The sequence below is a fragment of the Mytilus californianus genome, unplaced genomic scaffold (genome assembly GCF_021869535.1).
Source record: "Mytilus californianus isolate M0D057914Y unplaced genomic scaffold, xbMytCali1.0.p SCAF_5, whole genome shotgun sequence".
NCBI lineage: Eukaryota > Metazoa > Mollusca > Bivalvia > Mytilida > Mytilidae > Mytilus > Mytilus californianus.
The window spans coordinates 37,754,412-37,774,285 of NW_026262701.1; the positions used below are offsets into that span (position 1 = coordinate 37,754,412).

Sequence of the window (19,874 nt, forward strand, 5' to 3'; positions counted from 1 at the left end):
GATACCGCGCAATAATTATTTTCTAAGTGTCGGATAATTGGGCTGTCGGAGCAATGGGTTGTCGGATTATTCAGTGGGTTGTCGGACTAATGGGTTGTCGGACAAATAGGCTGTCGGTCCAATGGGCCGTCGGACTAATGATCTGTCGGAATAATGGCGTGTAACCGATTCAACATATGTAAGAAAGAGCTGTGCCATGAGAGCACCTTTTAGTTCGTCTTTATGCTTCAAATGAATCTATATGATCAGCTAGAATTACGGTAAGCACTGCTGAAATAGACCCCCCCCCCCCCCCATAAAAAAGGGGGAAAAGACATGCACACACGCAGTGTTACCCATTGACACAAAACGAAGATTTTTCAACGAAAAAAATCCGAATTGTCATATCAGAAATTTATATAAAAAAAGAGCTTATTTCAATAGATATAATCAAGTCGCCAAAAGTTTCATGAAGACTGCCCAAACCGTTTTTGAGTTATTGTCCAAAACGGTTAGTCAGAAAAATCGAAAGTGAAATTGTGTCAATATATATATATAAACAATTCACCAAAGTTTCATGAAAATTGCTCAAAGCGTTTTTGAGTTATAGTCAGAAAACTGGAAAATCCCCAATTTTTTATGATTAAAATTCCATAAATCGGAAACATAAAATCTAAAATTTATAAATATCGACAGGGAGCTTACGTTAACAGAAATAAACAATTCACCAAAGTATCATGAACATTGGTGAAAGCGTTTTTTAGTTATTGTCCGAAGTGTTGACGACACACGGATGGACGAACAACGGTATACTATAATACGTCCCGTATTTAAAGACGTACGTATAAAAAAACCTCATCATTGAATAAAGGATTAAAATTAAGTACGTCAGACGCGCGTGAAATTTCACACAAAGTTGACGACCATGACAAAAGTGTGGTATCTATATGTAAAAAGTGGAGTCGAAGAAGTTGTATACGTTCTAAACAATGAAAAGTCGCATATACAAAAGATTAGAAATAAATTATAAAGGTGTCCGTAGAACTAGATATCAACTTTTGTCTGGCCTTTATTAACTAATCAGGGATTACTAAAACGCCGTGTAGGATTACATTGTATTTCAATCAAGGTATTGTGTTTGGATCTATTGGTTACAATCAAACGGCGCAGCCAGATAACATGGTATTCAGAATTAAGAGTATGGCTAATCCTGATCGGTCGATATGTGCACCCGTTATTTTTTATTATTAGAGACTTCGTGTACTTTGCATTATACCAAAGGCAAAATAATACATTTTCCTCAGCCCTAACGGATCTGAGATGTCTTTTCTACGCTAGGATGTGATACGTGTTTTTAAGTGCAGAATTGATAGGCAAGGGAGATAAGTACAATTTACGTTAAGAAAAGCCACGGGAACCTATATGTTTTGGACCAAAAAATACCGTCCGAATAATTTATCTTTAATTGTAGCAAAGTTTCGTTAAAAAAATCAACTTTCTAAAGTCTGTATCTCGAAAAGGCCATCATTGTCGCCTATTGGGAAATTAATTGTTTTTTGCAATCTACAAGTGTAGTTGTTTAAAGTTTAATGTCCCACGTAAATGCATCAGACACTTAAATTCAATTAACGATATCCGTTTCAATATGAATAAGCGTGGGTAGTATTGCAGCGTGATAATAGCTTTTCTAAAAGCTTGTAATTGTAAAAGTAATAGCTTTTCTAAAATGCTTGCTTTATCAATCCGATATCAAACAGTTTTTGGGGACAAGCAAAAAAAAAATTAAAGAATGCATTCAATTAGCGGACATGTTTAAATTATTATAGTTAGCGCCCATTGCGTTGCAGTTAAGCAAACATTTCATCATGGTAATTGCAAAGTAATAGCTTGACTAAAACACTGTACAAATAATTGCTGTTTTAAAAAGCTTACGGGCGCAAAACAAGTAGCTTCTGGAAATAGCTTGTCCTGGCAAAGTTTATTGTATTCAAAGAAAATTATTGCATCCATAATTCAATAAGGAAAACAATATTCGAAGTTTCTTTTTTCTTATTTTGGGGTCAGAGGAAACCATGAAAAATCAGGCAATTTCTAAATCACCTGCAGTTTTATCCTTTTGCCATTTCGATATAGATTTGTTACCAATTAGTAGGTGTTCCTATAAGTTTTTTTCATTGGACGTTTTTATTGATGTACATTTTGATTGTTTGATTTTTACGTATATTGTTACACTCGAAGTGTTGCTCTTTCGATGATATTAGTTTTAGTTTTTGATACCATCAAGGGAGGGGGTACTCAAAAAGAGAGGTATGATAAGTTAGAGTAATTGTTGGCACCATTCAAATTCACACAAAATGTCATGGGAGTTCGAGGTTTAGTGAAAATACTACCCGAGAATATTACTAGACAATTAGTCAGCTACTACTCTTCGCATGATCATTCTCTATAAATGTTAAAATTTCAAAATATTCGGAATAATAAGGTTTTTACCCCAAGGCATAGACGATCTTAGCCATATTTGTCAAAGCTCTTCAGAATTTTTGGTTTTCAATGCATTTCATCTTTAATATATTAGGTTTTCCAACTGACAGTGTGTTGATTTTCTAGTCCCACTGATGGATCTGTTTTAGACGAAACGCGCGTTTGTTGTATCAAATTATATAAACCTAGCTTGTATCTATGATCATGGTGAGTTTTAAAGCACCTTTACATTTTTTAGAACTCGGTACAATATCACTTTCAAAAGATGGTAGATTTATTTAGGGACTATTTGTACCTTACATATGCAGGATTATAAATATATATTAATTAATTTAATATTTCATTTCAATGTGAAAATGTGGTACGACATCATAGTGTTGTGTTTGTGTATGTAAATGTCATACTGCCCATTAAATATTGATTGCTTACGGTATTTTTAATATTTCTGCATAGTATAACATTTTTAACTTCTTCGTGTCATTTATATTGTATATGTATGCTTCAATGTAATGATCTGCTTTGTGTAGCTCTTGTGTATGTAGTATGTTTGCTTTGTTTTAAACGTGCATGTTTTAAATGTTTTGTTTGTAATAAGACGATATAAAAGCTCAATAGAGCTTTTGTTTTCTGTATACTGATATTCGTCTATAACTTGAACTAAGTTTCCTTAATTGTGTTATATTAGAATTTTGTCTTTGGCAATTCATGATAAATTTACAAATTGCCAAAGGCAAAATTTGATATAACAATTGTATTAATACATATACTTTTAAACAACACAAATAACGCACCCCATCTTACCATATGCATATTAGTTTCACAATTTCATGTTTTTGCTACAAATTTGTAGAAATATATTATATTTTAACCTTCAAATTAATTCAGAGCGTACAGAGAAATTTTCAATTTAGTGGCGACAAATGAAGACCTCAAATGTAAAAATTCAAAAGTCTGAGATAAATCAATTCCAGATTTGTCATTAGACAAGAACTGGATTATGAAACTGAAAACCAAATTTATTTTCGTTGCTTTCTGGTGAAAAGTTACACACGACTTTAGCTTTCATAAATTTGGCAACATTTTTTTTTTTTAGCTTTTTGGTAAAACTTGAAAAATGTGGTTTATTTTTAGTTAAGAAAATTCTCATTTTTACAGAATTTGGTGTTTAAGACTTGAAAAACGTTGCGTCAAAATTTTAACTCATTTCAATGACTTTTAAAAAAAGTAATATGCAATAAAAACAGTTAATTACTTCAAAGAAACTAATGGAGGCGGTGCGTTCTTTTGCAGTTGAGTCTATATTATTTTCATCCTCTTTATTTGTAGCAAATGCTTTGTTGTAAAATGATATAGAATACAACTTGAAATTTTTAAACTGGTAGATATGTCATATTTTATTAGGTGCTCTGGTACTTCACCGCACAGTTTGTACTGAAATTTACGTTTATACATCTATGGTGTGACTATCGTAGAGAATTTACAGTTGTTCTATAAATAGATTCAGATAACAAGATAACCACAAAGCCTCCATTTACATACAATTATAGTGTGTGTACCTGGTGAAATTTTGTTTGTTTATACACAATGTGAGACATTTTAAAAGACGGCAGGTTTGTATACTTTCTAATTTTATATATATGTATAGAAATTTGTTTTGCATGCACACGTATAAAAATTGCGGTTTTTATCCACCGCAATCATAGGTTTGAACGTTGATTTCAATTTAGACTTATATATAAATATATATAACAGCCCAACAATGTTAGATCTGTAAATTTGCGGAAGCAAATTTTTTGTTCTTCGAACTCATGCCACTGAGATATCGTGCCACCAAATCGCCTTGAACTATGCCCGACGCGCTAGTCCACTCGACCACCTAGGCTCGACAAAAATTAAGCTTTCGGTGGCCGGATGTTACCTTTCCTCGTCAATGTTTATCTAGCGTCGTAACGCAGTACATGATATATAAGGCATGAAGATGGAATATTGCAGATCAGCTGAATTATCTATCCAGTAGAGGATTTTACATATTAATGTAGGATGCAGTCACAGAAATAGTTATATTATAAGTACGTCTGAACCACTGACAACTCTACGACAGATTTTATCCATCGGATCACCAGTGATGGTGATACAAGGCTGAAAATACATTCTGTTTACATGAGTTTAAGAACATCCGTTGCTCGACCTGCTTGTCAAATGCGTTTTGTTAAAATATACTTTTTCACTCTTTTGGTCTTTTGGAAAATGTTGTTTGTGCTGTATTTAGACCCCTCTACCAAGAAATTTGATTTGTATGCACACGTATAAAAATTGCGGTTTTTATCCAACGCAATCATAGGTTTGAACGTTGTTTTCAATTTAGACTTGTTCATATACATATATATATTATTTTTAATTAAGATCCATTTATTACACCTTGTGATCCGTTTATTGGGCAATCGCCAATGGCAGTCAGCAGGTTTAAGAACATTTGTTGTTCGACCTGTAAGTCAAATGCGTTTTGTTAAAATATACTTTTTTACTTTTTTGGTCTGTTGGAAAATGTTGTTTGTGCTGTATTTAGACCCCTCTAACAAGAAATTTGTTTTTGCATGCACACGTATAAAAATTGCGGTTTTTATCCAACGCAATCATAGGTTTGAACGTTGTTTTCAATTTAGACTTGTTTATATTTTTTCGTTTGGGCTTGTATTATATTTGCCTTCGGGTTTATATGATCCGTTCATCCTTATTTGACTCCTCAAAATTCGAGAGTCTATCCTAAATTGAGGTAAATTACTTGGCCTTCCAAATACTGTTTCGATTCCTAACATCACTGAAGAGACATTAATTGTCGAAATACGGATATGGTGTACAAAACTCTTTGCACCTTTGTTTGCGGTATACCATCTTTGCCGCAAGTTTATTGTTTTCTGTTTGGTATTAAATTTTTAATTAAGATCCATTTATTACACCTTGTGATCCGTTTATTTGGCAATCGCCAATGGCAGTCAGCAGGGTTTAAGAACATTTGTTGTTCGACCTGTAAGTCAAATGCGTTTTGTTAAAATATACTTTTTCACTTTTTTGGTCTGTTGGAAAATGTTGTTTGTGCTGTATTTAGACCCCTCTAACAAGAAATTTGTTTTTGCATGCACACGTATAAAAATTGCGGTTTTTATCCAACGCAATCATAGGTTTGAACGTTGTTTTCAATTTAGACTTGTATATATTATATATATATATATGACCCCTGTGTCGGCTTTACTAGGCATACGCCACTGTAATAACTTGTTACTTATATGGTTTCCTTATAAACTTCATTCTATAGGAATCATTGTTTTATTGGTATTTCAGATTATTTTTGTCGGTGAATAGAATTTTCGTCAACCAGCAGACCCCCGGTGAAATCTGGTATCTATTCTCAATAAACCATCATTATTGACAAGGTATCCGGCATAGAGAAATACATATGTACAATATGTACAATATCTAATAAAATACAATTAGTACAAGACATTTTATCAACAATAATAAGGGTGGCTTCACACTAGATGAAGCCTGGAGTACACACAGATATATTTATGATTTTGATAAATTTGCCAAGTTTAATATGAGCTTTGCTTTCTTTATTGATGACATCAATAATTTATACTTTAAGATATGTGTAACTATATTTTTATATGTTAATTTTTCTCTCCTGTAAAAAAAAATGGACATTCCAAGATAAAGTGAAATTCATCCCCGATTTAATTTTTTCTACACAGAGTACAGTTTCTGTTTTGTCTGTTGGTGTTATACCATCTACCAGCTTCTAATTTTTTTTATACAAAGGTGTTAGTGTTTGGGTAACTCCATTGTCAATCGTCTTGTGTAATAAGATTTTGTGAAGGAATTCGATGTTTGCTATACGTGGTTCACTTAAAAACACATTTATGAAAATGCCACTGGACTAATCAGAATGGTTAAATCACGGTTTTCCAACATTTGAAAAATCCAACTCACGTTTATCCAACAAGTGTCAAACGGTTTACTCCTGGTTTGCCCACATTTAATCATACCAATTATCTATTAGTAAAGAAAACAAAAATGACAAAAGGTTTAATGAGCATACAATTGTATACACTGTTCCAACTTAGGTATATAGTTTATCATTCTATGTATTCAGGTATTTTTTATTTTGTAATTCCATTTTCATTTGTATAGAAAAATAATAAATAAATCAAAAAAAATTTCTCTCAATAACTTAATATCATTTCAATCGATTCATTTAACATACATGTACAAAACAATGACGTGCAGTTATAAAGGTATCTTAATAATTCAATAATTTTTTACTGATTTTAATGATTTAAATACACCAATATAAGTTCTCCTTTATTGCAAACATAATTTATATAATATATGAATCAAGTTTATAAATGCTTTGGATACTAAAGGAAATGAATAAAGCACTAGGGTAAAATAGGTAATATGGGGCACTATATGTATAATGATGGGAAAATAAATACAATCAAAATTCACAAATTATTATATTCACAAAGTCACAAATTACAATATTTCACTAAGTTGTTCAGTTCAAATGGAGAAGATGGGTTGCTACGTCAGAGTAGTCTATTACACTAATCCCCGAGTCTTTTTTTGGTATCTGTCTTTCAGCAGTTTGAGTCTGGTGTCTATTTTTCTGTATTTTCGTCTTTTTGGTTGGTGTGCTCCTCCGCCTGCATACTGGATAATATAACATTCTGTTAGGGCCTGGGTCTTCTTTAGTAACTCAATGATTTCGAAGATGTTGGGATGGGCATGTTGGAGTCGCTTCTAAATTATTTTATGCCATATTTCCAGGTGATTGGTAGTGCGGGGTCCTTCTGTGTAGTAGTGGTTCTATAAAAAGCGACTACTGAACAGATGCATTTATATTCTATTTGTTAGAATTGATTAGATTTTTTTTATATTAAATTTCAGAACAGTGTTTTTATTAAAATTATAAAAAAAAAATAAGTTGAATGAATAAAAAGAAATTTAAATGACATTTATTCTTATCTTTAGTTTTTACTTTTTTCCTGAATATACCAAGAATTAAAACTATTTGTTGATAAATTGTACAAATAATAAATATTTTTGTCTATTTGTCAAATTCAATACATTTTCCTGCTATAAACTAAATCAAATATAAATTATTTTTGCACATTTTCCTTGATTTAATAGCAGAATACAGTATCTTTTATAAAATTTTACAGGTAAAAATAAAAGGTAAAAAATATGACTATAATTCAGAAATTAATTCAGCATGCAAAGCAAACCTTTGATCAACTTGCTTGCTATGTTTGTTTGGATGTTTGTAAACAAAAGGTAGGAAGTCTGTTTCAGTCTGTTTACTATATAATAGAATTTGATTGGACAATAAACATTTACTTCATTGCATGTCAATTTTTATTGTCCAATCAAATCCCAGTATATATAAAACAGACTGAAACTCCGCCTACCTATTGTTTGCAAACATCCAAGCAAACATAGCAAGCAAGTTGATCAAAGGTTTGCTTTGCATGCTTCTATAGAAGAGCTGTAAAACCTATAAGTCATTATGTTTTATGCTTATTGGTGATATTTTAGTCCATACTCAAACGAATTCGTTCACCATCGATTTGTTTCAACAGGTAATGTCCATTTCATTGTGTTGTATATTTCTCCGGCAAATATGAGGCCTTTTTAAAGGGGGATTTTTTCCAAATATTAAAATCAAATAAATAACAATAACACAATAAACAACAATTGAAAATGTGTTTTTTTCTAGATTGCAGTATAAAGACAATAATAGTGTATTGACTTGACATATCAACGATATAAGGATTCGGCCCGAAACGGGGGAATGCTCGGCAGAGCCTCGCATTTCCCCGTTTCTAAGCCTCATCTTATATCGTTGATATGTCGTCAATGCACTATTATTGTCTATTTATCGCGGGATTTAAACTAAAACGCTCATATGATTTGAGATCAGGGTTGATAAGTCGCTTATGTGAAACTGGTTTATTATATAAATCATTTTCTATCCAATCAAAGATAAATATTTGTTTTTAAGTTAATGGCTGCGTGCGCCCCATCTCGTTCCTGTAAGTAATTTCATTCACTTAGTTTGTAAATTTTGAATATGCTTACCAAAGTTATGTTCCTGTCAAAAATCAATCCTTAATGTTTTTATTAACTTTTTTCAATATATAAAAATTTCTAAGCTGTATTTACGTGTCTCCTTCTAGTAACTATCATAGCTACAGTTTTTACTTAGATAAATTAAAAAAAAACCACGATGAGCGCCATTTACATATACCATATCATGTATATGGTCTTGTTGTATTTTTGTCTGTAAAAACTTAATGCATGAACCTGATTTCAGTAATATAGCACCGTCATCTGCAAGTTGTGAAATTTCACAATCTTGTAAACGAATTGATAAATCAGTGGCCGTTATATTAAATAAAGTGGACTAATACAACTCGTTTGGAGGGTACATTTCCCAGTTTGTTCAACTCTTTTGTATGCAATACACACAATGATCGATGGAGTTATGTACCTACTCGTATTTAGTCTACTACCCAATAAAAGTGACCAGACATACGGCTGCTTTTTCAACATCCTGAAAACTGTACAACAACATCAACTCTAACTAGGACCACAGACATTCTTTACTGACTTTGAGACATCAACCCGTTATTTCGCCCAACGAGCATTCGCCAGCATTGCATTGAGAGACTCTCTTTTCCACTACACTCAATAAAGGTTTCTCAGATACTATCTTAAAGCAATTGGTAAACTATGTTTGGTGTATGGTATGATTGTAAAGTGAAACGGGTTCATCTCGCCATATTACAGACTTTTAACATAAATTAAATCATAATAAGTAAAGCAGGCAAGACATATCAGCGTGTGCACTTTTCTTTATTAATCAAACTTGTATGCTTAATTCAAAGATTTTATTTTTTTGTTTAATAATAGCAGTTAATGTGTCCACAATTTACAGATTTTTTCCTGTGCATACTTTCTAGATTTTTTAGCGTATATTTGTCCATCAATGCTTATATTGTTGATGATTTTATACGATTGTAAAATGATTTCATTGTTACATGTAACCACTGTTTTGTATACTAGTGTTCTTCGATGAAATTAATATTATATTTTTTCGAATTTTGACTTTTTCTAACAATGATTCAAAAAAAATTACACAGGTAAATTTCCCAAGAAATTATTTACTTTTTGTATACAAAAATATCAAATGTTGGAGAAACGTGAACACACCATCAGAATAGTTTATTTAGCATAAATTACTTTGCTATGATAAAATCAGATAATATAATGATTACTTTATTAAAGTGTCACATATTGATCTTACAAGTAAATATACATGTTCAATACACAAAACAGTTGAAACAAAGATCAATACCCAGCCTTTATAGACTTACGAGACACTAAATTTTCAATAAAACATCCGTGTTTTTAAAAAAATCTTGTCTTTTTCTCCCTGTCAATTACACCTATCACTTGGGGTTTATGATATGGACTGGTCAATGCTATGTAATCTTAAGCAGTTCAATTGAATGAAGTTATTATTTCTTTCTGCGCAGGACGTTTGCGTATTTTATAGGACATTTGCGCTTTTTTAAATAGACATTTGCGCTTTAGGTTTTAGAACATTAGCGTTTTTTTTTCAACAGGACATTTGCGCTTATCAACATAACATTCAAGTGTTAGTGCTTTATGATTTCCCTCATTACATACCCGGGCTGGAAAAAAATATGTAACCATTTTCCTACTTCGCATGTACATTTTGTATTCTTTAGAGAGTCTTAATAACTAACTATTTTGTCACCATGCTTATGTCAGATGAAAACATAAACCTTTCAAAAATTTCAATAAATTCTTAATAACAACCATGACCTTTTCTTCAATGAACTGTAAACGAAACCAAAAAAAAAAGACGACGATTTCGTGTGGTCGTAGCGCTTTTGTGGATTTACCTTCATCAAGAATGCTCAATCCCTTAAGCATTTGAAAGCCAGAGATGTACAAATACGAAGAAGCAGTCGTTTGTTCAAAATTTAATTTTTAAACTCCACAAATTGAAGTAAGTTTAAAGGGGCACTAGCTACGAAATATATAAAAAATATAAAATATGATTTATTTTGTTCAATCATTAATGAAAGAGAAATAGTGAAATAATATATCGCTTTTAGCAGCCAGTATGGTTCAATTTTGTCAAAATAAGCAAAGAAACATTGATTATGAATTATTCACTTGCAAGTGAATAATTCGACCTCATTGAATCCGTATTCATGTGAACTTCAATTTAATCCCTTAGCTAGAGATGGATAACGCATGAATCGTGCGTGCTGAGTCGTTTAAAGCCTAAAGGAAAAGAATGTCAACATTGAAAGTGAAACAAAGGCAAATCATTTGAGTGACTGATTCGATCCACAAAAAAATCATTCTTATACAGGTAAAAACGATGATTAACATATATTTTTAATCTATAATATGAAGTTAAACAGACCTAGAAAAAATCCAATTGCACGAGTCCAGTTTCTATTTATATCTATATTTATGTTTATACTGCACTCGTTCTATTTGAGCAGTCAAAATGCTGACTGTATATTTCTATGTCGTATACAGTCACTGACGCGATATCACTTTTCCTCATGAATATTTAAATAGAAGTTGCCGAAACTATATTCAATTATTCATACGACCTCTTCAACTTGTTCTTGTTTTCAATGTATACAAGGATGCGTGGAACGACTCAAACTTATCTCTTTTACAACATATTTCACTTGTTAATATTTTTTGTTTGAAACCTATAAATCATTATATTTTATGCTTATTGTTGATTATTTAGTCAATTCTCAAACGAATTCGTTCACCATCGATCGCGGGTTTCAACAGGTAATGTACATTTCATTGTGTTGTATATTTCTCCGCCTCAGATATGAGGCCTTTTGTAAAGGGAGCGTTTCCCAATATTTAAATCAAATAAATAACATTAACACATTAAACAACAATTGAAAATGCTTTTTCTAGATTGCAGTATAAAGACAATAATAGTGCATTGACCTGACATATCAATGATATAAGGATTCGGCCCGAAACCGGGAAAAAGCTCGGCAGAGCCTCACATTTTCCCGTTTCTAAGCCTCATCCTTATATCGTTGATATGTCAAGTAAATGCACCATTATTGTCTATTTATATTGCTTATATGGCCATCGGAGGTATTCGGAGGTCAACTCGATAGTTAATTAGATGGCGTCTAGACTAAAATACACACGAAACGAAGCTACATATTATCGAGCCCATGCCCGGTAAATTGATTATTTTTGACCTGTAGTTTCTAACGTCTACGTCATTTGGTCAGAATATGGGGACGTTAAATCCGATGCCTAGTGTAAAGAGAATTCCACGCTCTCTGCACGTTAAGAAACTTGCAACAACTCTTTGAGGGGTTCGTATGTGGTCTACTGAAAGGCAACATTTGTGTTCCTATCCAATAAACCCTCATTTTCCAATGCATGGCGTTTCCAAATTTCCAGACCTTCGTCCTGGACGACCCCTATTACAGGACCTAGCTACCTGTTGTATTTATTGTAAATTTGTTTTTGTCCTGAACATGCATGAACTATTTGCCACTGGACGTTTAGCAATCAATCAATCAATCAACTAGCTTTCAGTATCTTCGAGTACTCTCAGATCTACCTACGTGTAATGACCATATTTATTCAAATTCCCAAGCAGGTAGGGATTTTACAGTACAGGATATAAGGAAATATGTATCTCTTGAATTTTGTTCGATAGTATGAACAGAACAGAACTTCTGCATGAGGCATCGACTGTGTGTGTATGTGTTTGTGTAGCCAGGTGACGGTGATGGTTTCTTTTTAAATGTAGGATCATCAATATGTACTATCAATTGACGTAAATATCAATTATCTTCAATCAGAAAGGAATAGATATGAAAATACTAAACAGGTTGTGTTGCTTAATAAAGGACTACGCTGATCCACGCTGGGCAATGCGTATTGTAAATATTTTTGATATATATTTCCGATTGTACTGCCGGTTTAAATTCATCAGTCAGATGTAATTGTAAAATTATGTATATTATAATATTATCATTTCTTCGAAAAAATGTTCATGTATATTATCATGATAAAATGACTAGTTTTCATGTTATTTTGTACACAAAATTTTGCAACTAAAATGCTGAAACCGTTTTCCGTCCGGGGGTGGGGGCTTTGCCCTGGACCTGCTGGGGGCCTTGAGCGGCCCCAGACCCCCTGCCGCAATTTGTGCCTACAGTGTATTGGATACCTAGTTACGCCCCTGGACGTGAATGCGTAATTATACATCCTGCACAGCCAAACGGACGACCAACTTTGGCAAGGCTTTTATTATAGATCGGATGAAGACCAAGTGGAAAGCTAGTTGTAAGCCAACAGCAACTAATTAAAAAAAATCATGTATCTAAGTTGAGGTTCATTCAAGTATTTGTTGATAGAAGTGAAATGATCTGAACCAAAGTTCTAGTTTATAATTTCTATATAAGGGGGAATATAATGACCTACAATTCTATCCAATACTCTATTCACTAAGGATGATAGACAAGTGTACACATGACATTCGATAATTAAAGAGTTTTGACGACTTCACTGGCGTGCATCTACAGATAACGTTGTTTATCATTTTTTTTAATAAAAAAAAAATTTGTGAACAAATTATGTGTAGGCACGTGCCTAAAAGAGGGACAGTCAACATTTTTTGAAAATGACCCATATACCAACACGAAGACATAAAGTGCGTAACGACAGCTACGCCCCTGTAATATCATCAGTCATATCAAGGTTATTTATTCGTATACTCCACCCTATATTATTCTGTGAATGTTAGACGGAATTTGATTGGATAATGAAGTGATGTTGACACAGATAATCCATTATTCAGGGAAAGGAATGACAGGTTTTCTGTTGCAGTTAGCTGCTAGAACAAACAGTTACGCGTACCTCCAGGGTACGTGAACAAACAGTTACACGTACCTCCATGGTGCGTGAAAAAACTGTTACGCGCAACTCTAGGAACGTGAACAAACTGTTACATGTACCTCTAGGGTACGTGCACAAAGTGTTACGTGTACCTCTAGGGTACGTGAACAAAGTGTTACGTGTACCTCTAGTATACGTGAACGACCTGTTGCGCGTTGTTACGCGTACCTCTAGCGTACGTGTAAAAAAATGAATTATGACCCGAACGGCCCTTCGTATTGTACAATAGCATGTTATCGTTTGATTAATCATTTTATAATTACTGAGTCTGATGGAGTTTAGGCATCTATCAATCAATCAATCATTTATCGACCATTTATATTTGATACCATTATTAGTTCTTTTCCGTCACAGGGACAACATCAAAGTAGAAAAGATATAATGATGAGCTCTGTAAGGAATCAGTTCGATGTGCATAGGATAAATTGCAACTGCGCGGTGGCCCGTGAGTACATTGTCCAACTCGTCGCTTTCATTGAAAAATAGTGTACAAATACAGGAACATATGGCATTTAATCCTAAATTATTCCATTGAAAATATTTTAGAGAGATTTATCTCCAACTTAGCAAGTATTTTTAAACATATTAACATTGATTTTAGATATATCTTGAAAGGCAGATTTTTTCAAATTCCTTATTCTTTTCAAGATATTTAACAACAAAATTTGTACAAAGAAGAATTTAAAAGGTGTAAATAAAAAGAGGCACCCACTAATATTTGTCTTCGTGTTGGTATCATGGGTCATTTTCAAAAAATGTTGAATTTTCAGTACACCTATGCTAAAAAAAATTATCTTTAAAGGAAATTGCAGTTGTATAAGTGTTTAAATGAAAGTTTGTGGGATTTATGATAAGGAACATCAATAATAATCACGATTTAGATCTATTTTGATAAAATTAAAATATATTTAAATCAGATTTTTGCGTAATTTATGTGCGTACAGTGTTGGGTAACACATTTCAAATGATTTTTTTTCCTATTTTCTGATTGCCTTGCTATCTGCAAAAGGAATTATTTTAGAATGTTGATAATAACTGTTACGAAAAATCACAGCTTTTTTTATTATTCTATGTAACATGTTTTCTGCAATTTAAATTCAATCGTCGTACATGAAGTACATGTCTATCCTGTTACCGCTACTAAATCAGCCGTTAAATTGTTTGCCCCCTATAAATATGGAACTATTCAGTGATGATTTCAAAAGCACAAAGCATCCTAAAAATTGAACACAGCATGTTTCTTGCATAACAGTGTAGAGAAAAGAAAATTCAAGACATTTAGTGAAAAAAATAGTGGGTACCCTTTTGTCATGTCTATGCTGTTACCAGCATATTTAATAATTACATCAATATTATACTTGTAAAAAGTGCAATTACGTGTTGGAAACTAAAATCACAACATAAAAACGTTGTCACTTTATCAAAGGGAGTAGTTATTTCACAAAAGCATTCATAAATGAAGAAATTTGTCTATCTTGTTACTATGGTTACTATGGTTACAGTAACAGGATCGACAATTCTTGACAGAAACGTCTTTAAAAGTTTATAATTACATATAGTTTTACACATAATGGAATGTTTGGTTGTTTGCACTCATTTAAAGGTTACAACGTCTTAGCCTTCGTAATTCAGCATATAAAAAAGCAATAAAACTAGCGGTATAAACAGGATAGACAAAAAGGGTAACAGGACAGAACTTTTAAAATATGGCGCTATATCGTTAACGTACGTTCCTGTTACCGACAAACGAAAGACAAAAGTATACCAACATGCGAGTGAATTACTTGATGTTGGGCTTGTTAGAAATTAAGAGAAAACAAATGCTGAACATTATGAATTACTATCTTAGACTTGCGTTGCTGGTGATTATTTTTATAACCTTTGAAAACCAAATTTTAGCAGTATTTTTCAGTACAACATGGAAAATTAACAAATAATCTATCAATACACAGAATGAAATATATAGAAGTTTTCAATCTTGAAAACCGTCTTATTGGCTATGAAAAAACAAGCTTAAAATTTTATCGAAACCTTTTCTAAATAACCCAAAGTTTCTTTTCAACATGGTACTTAGTAACAGGAGAGACAAAATTTTGCACCACCTATCAAAAAATGCTTCAATATATTCTTGTATGACAATATCAAGATTGCATCTTTTTATATGTTGTTCCATAAGTACTGTTGGTTTTGATTTGATTATGAAGAGGGTTATTTGTAAAAAGTAACTTTGATTCAATTTTGCAATTTAAAAATTCGACATTTTTTAAAAATAATTCATATATTGTCAGCTGAAGAGATTTGTGTTATTATTGATTAGAATATGTGAATTTGTGCCACTTGCTGAAGGATGAAAAACACTTCCTCCTTGAATGTAAAATTTACAAAAATCTAAGGGATAATCTATTTGAAAATTGTTTACATTCTCATAATTTTATGTATCTTACCCAAGAGCCAAAAGTTAAAGAAATGCTAAACCCCTCTATCATGGAACATGTTGAAAATATTGGCAGCTTTATAAAACGCATTTGAACTGAGGTCAGAAGTCGTATAATCGTTTACCATGTGTTCATTTATTATAGAATTGTTATTTCTTTGCTATATTATGTTTTGTTTATGTTTTTGTCACAAACTAGATATGTTTATATGACAATAAAGGTATCATTATTGATTACTCATCATGTATTTCTTGTTATTTTTTAGGATCTGCTAGGATGAAGAAAGTTTTATTACTTATGTTGACGTTTGGAGTCTGCATATTTGTTTACAGTTTCTTAATTGACTGGAATACCATGTACGGCGTTATCAAAGACAAACTTCCAAAGATCAATCAATTTGGGCAGTACAGACATCACACAACAACGGATAATAACACCAGTCCTGAGTCATTCCGGACAAATGACCAGAGTCTTACAACAGGGAAAATAATTGTTTCGACAAAATTACTGAATAAACTATATTTAGAAAAATCCCTAATGCCTGGCAACTTAACAAATAGCATAGTAACTACTACTCATTTCCCTGTAAAGGAGAATTTGGCGAAGAATTACATAACTATAGCATTTCAAGGTCGTCTAGGAAATTTACTGTTTGAATATGCTTCACTTTATGGAATTGCCAAACACCATAACATGATACCAGTTATTGACGAAAGATGCCATTTAAAGAAAGTTCTAAAGATATCTGCTATTTCCTGTCAACAATTAGCAAATGTTAAACGATACAATGAAGTAAAGGGTTGTACATTTGAGAATAATGCATTTAATCTGGACAGGCAATACAACTGGACTCTCAATGGATACTTTCAAAGTTGGAAATACTTTGTTGAAAATAGTGAACAGATAAGAAAAGAATTACAATTTAAAGACAGTATACAGCATGTGGCTTCTAATCAGTTTCATGAAATTCTAAATTTAAAAGGTATATCAAACACATGTACTTATATTGCTGTACATGTGCGTCGCGGTGATATGGTGCACTCTTCTGTTATGACGAAATATGGATACACATCAGCAGACAAACGTTATATTGATGATGCAATGGCAAGTTTTCAGTTAAACTATTCAAATCCCTTCTTTATTTTTTCCTCGGATGACATATCATGGTGCAAGACTCATTTTACCAAAGAGAACACTGCATTCATTCTTCAGAAGAATTCCCCGGAAGTTGATATGGCAATAATGACAAACTGTAATCATTCTATTATTACAACTGGAAGTTATGGCTGGTGGGTAGCATGGTTGATAGGCGGTAAAACAATTTATTATAAAAAGTATCCAGTCAAAGGATCTGAACTTGACAAAGTATTTAATTCTGAAACATATAGACCTCCGTCATGGATTGCCCTCTAGCTATGACAAGCTGTTTGAATCTGAAACATACAGACCTCCGTCATGCATTGTCCTCTAGTTATAACAAACTATTTAATTCTGAAACACATATAGAACTGCGTCATTGAGTGCCCTCTAGCTATAACACACTATTAATTTCTGAAATATATAGACCTCCGTCATGGTTATCCTCCAGCTGTGACAATTTTTTATGCCCCCGCCGTAGCGGAGGAGGCATAAAGTTTTACCCTTGTCCGTCCGTACGTCCCAAATTTGGTTTCCGTTCGTTAACTTTAGTTTGCCTCAACCAAATGTTATGAAACTTATACACACTGCTTATTACCATAAGATACAGATCAAGTTTCAAATTGGGTGGCGTCACTTTTACAGTTCTTGAGTTATGCCCCTTTCTAAACATAAAAATTGCTGAATTTTCGTTTCCGCTCTCTAACTTTAGTTTGCCTCAACCAAATGTTATGAAATTTATACACAATGCTTATTACCATAAAATACAGATCAAGTTTCAAATTGGGTGGCGTCACTTTTACCGTTCTTGAGTCATGCCCCTTTCTAAACATAACAATTGCTGAATTTTTCGTTTCCATTCTCTAACTTTAGTTTGCCTCAACCAAATGTTATGAAACTTATACACACTGCTTATTACCACACCACAAAATACAGATCAAGTTCGAAATTGGGTGGCGTCAATTTTACCGTTCTTGAGTTATGTCCCTTTCTAAACATAAAAATTGCTGATTTTTTTCGTTTCCGTTCTATAACTTTTAATTATAAATTAGTTTGCCTCAACAAAATGTTATGAAAATTATACACAATGATTATAACCATAAAATACAAATCAAGTTTGAATTTTGTGGTATCACTTTTACCGTTCTTGAGTTATGCCTATTTACAAATGGAAAATTTGCTGAATTTTTCGTTTCTGTTCTCGAACTTAAGTTAGCCACAACCAAATCTTATGAGACTTATACACAATACTTATTACCACAAAACTCAGATCAAGTACAATTTTTTTAATTCTGAAACATACAGAGCTCCGTCATGGATTGCTCTCTAGCTATGACAAACTATTTAATTCTGAAACATACAGACCTCCGTCATGGATTGTCCTCTAGCTATGACAAACTATTTAATCCTGAAACATACAGACCTCCGTCATGGATTGTCCTATAGCTATGACAAACTATTTAATTCTGAAACATATAGGCCTCTGTCATGGATTGACCTCTAGCTATGACAAACTATTTAATTCTGAAACATATATAGGCCTCTGTCATGGATTGACCTCTAGCTATGACAAACTATTTAATTTTAAAACATACAGAGCTCCGTCATGGGTTGCCCTCTAGCTATGACAATCTATTTAATTCTGAAACATATAGGCCTCCGTCATGGATTGCCCTCTAGCTATGACAAACTATTTAATTCTGAAACATATAGACTTTCGTCGTGGATTTCTATGAAGCTGTTATATCTTATATACTGAAATGTTAAAGGAATGTTATTAGACACTTATATAATTAAGGATCGAATCGAGCAGGAAAAGGTTGCAAGCTGTCTGACAAATTGTAATTTGTTGCTGTTTTATTCGCTGACCTTTTTTCCTGTCTATTTTGCTTTTATATAATATAGTACTGTATAGATTTAAGATAAATCCCCGCATTCACAATTTCTTTTGAAAGAGTATTGACTACAATGAAGTAAATCGTGCGTTAAAACATGGAAAGTAAAATTTGTATAATTAATTATATATAGTTGTGAGAGTGTCGATAATGTATCCAGGAGTCAGATCAATGGACTAGATCAAAGCGTTTACTACCGACTGTTTATATTTATTACAAAATTAAACATTTGTACAAAATTTACTGTTTCATATGATGACTTGAGGTCTATTCCTATCTGCATAAAATATGCAGCATTCATTGTTAACATATTAAATTTACTTATGATGTTGCTCTTTAATCATTCATCACAAGAATACCATGCCAAGATAAGAAGATGTTGTATGATTGCCAATGAGACAACTCTCCACCAGACACCAAAATACGTAGAAGTTAGCACCAATAGATCACCGTACGGTATTCAACAATGCGCAAAACCCACACCGCCTAGTAAGCTATAGAAAATCCCCGAAATCACAAATTTAAAAACAATTCGAATAAGAAAACTATTGACTTGATTTATGTACAAAAATATAAACGAAATACTGCAACAAAGGACATGCTACTGAATGACCGACTCCTTACTTGGGACAGGCATGATCAGAATGTGGCGGGTTTAAATATCATTTAAAAATCATGTCACATTTGGTATTTACAAATGCAGAAATGATTAAACAAAAATATTTTACTTTGTCAGAAGGCAATTGTCATTTTATTAAAATACTGTTATCCTGTCTCGCTATGTACCATCTTATGTTTATAATCATATTGTCCTCTGATACACCTGTTTAAATAAAGTTTTAATATCATGTTTAAATGCGTTATAACAGACCGTGGCAGATTATAT

The 19,874-nt window shown here is 32.6% G+C and overlaps 1 protein-coding gene across 1 annotated transcript; it reads left to right on the forward strand.

Moving 5' to 3' along the window:
* Window positions 1-3,992: 3,992 nt before the first annotated feature.
* LOC127701843 (galactoside alpha-(1,2)-fucosyltransferase 2-like) lies at window positions 3,993-19,315 on the forward strand. The gene is made up of 2 exons (XM_052205816.1): window positions 3,993-4,070; window positions 16,222-19,315. The coding sequence occupies exon 2, from the start codon at window positions 16,233-16,235 to the stop codon at window positions 17,367-17,369; it is 1,137 nt and encodes a 378-aa protein (XP_052061776.1). The 5' UTR covers window positions 3,993-4,070; window positions 16,222-16,232; the 3' UTR covers window positions 17,370-19,315.
* The last annotated feature ends 559 nt before the right edge of the window (window positions 19,316-19,874 follow it).

Excerpts from the sequence above, each read along its gene's own strand:
- LOC127701843 (XM_052205816.1), top strand. The coding sequence starts at position 16,233 with ATGAAGAAAGTTTTATTACTTATGTTGACGTTTGGAGTCTGCATATTT.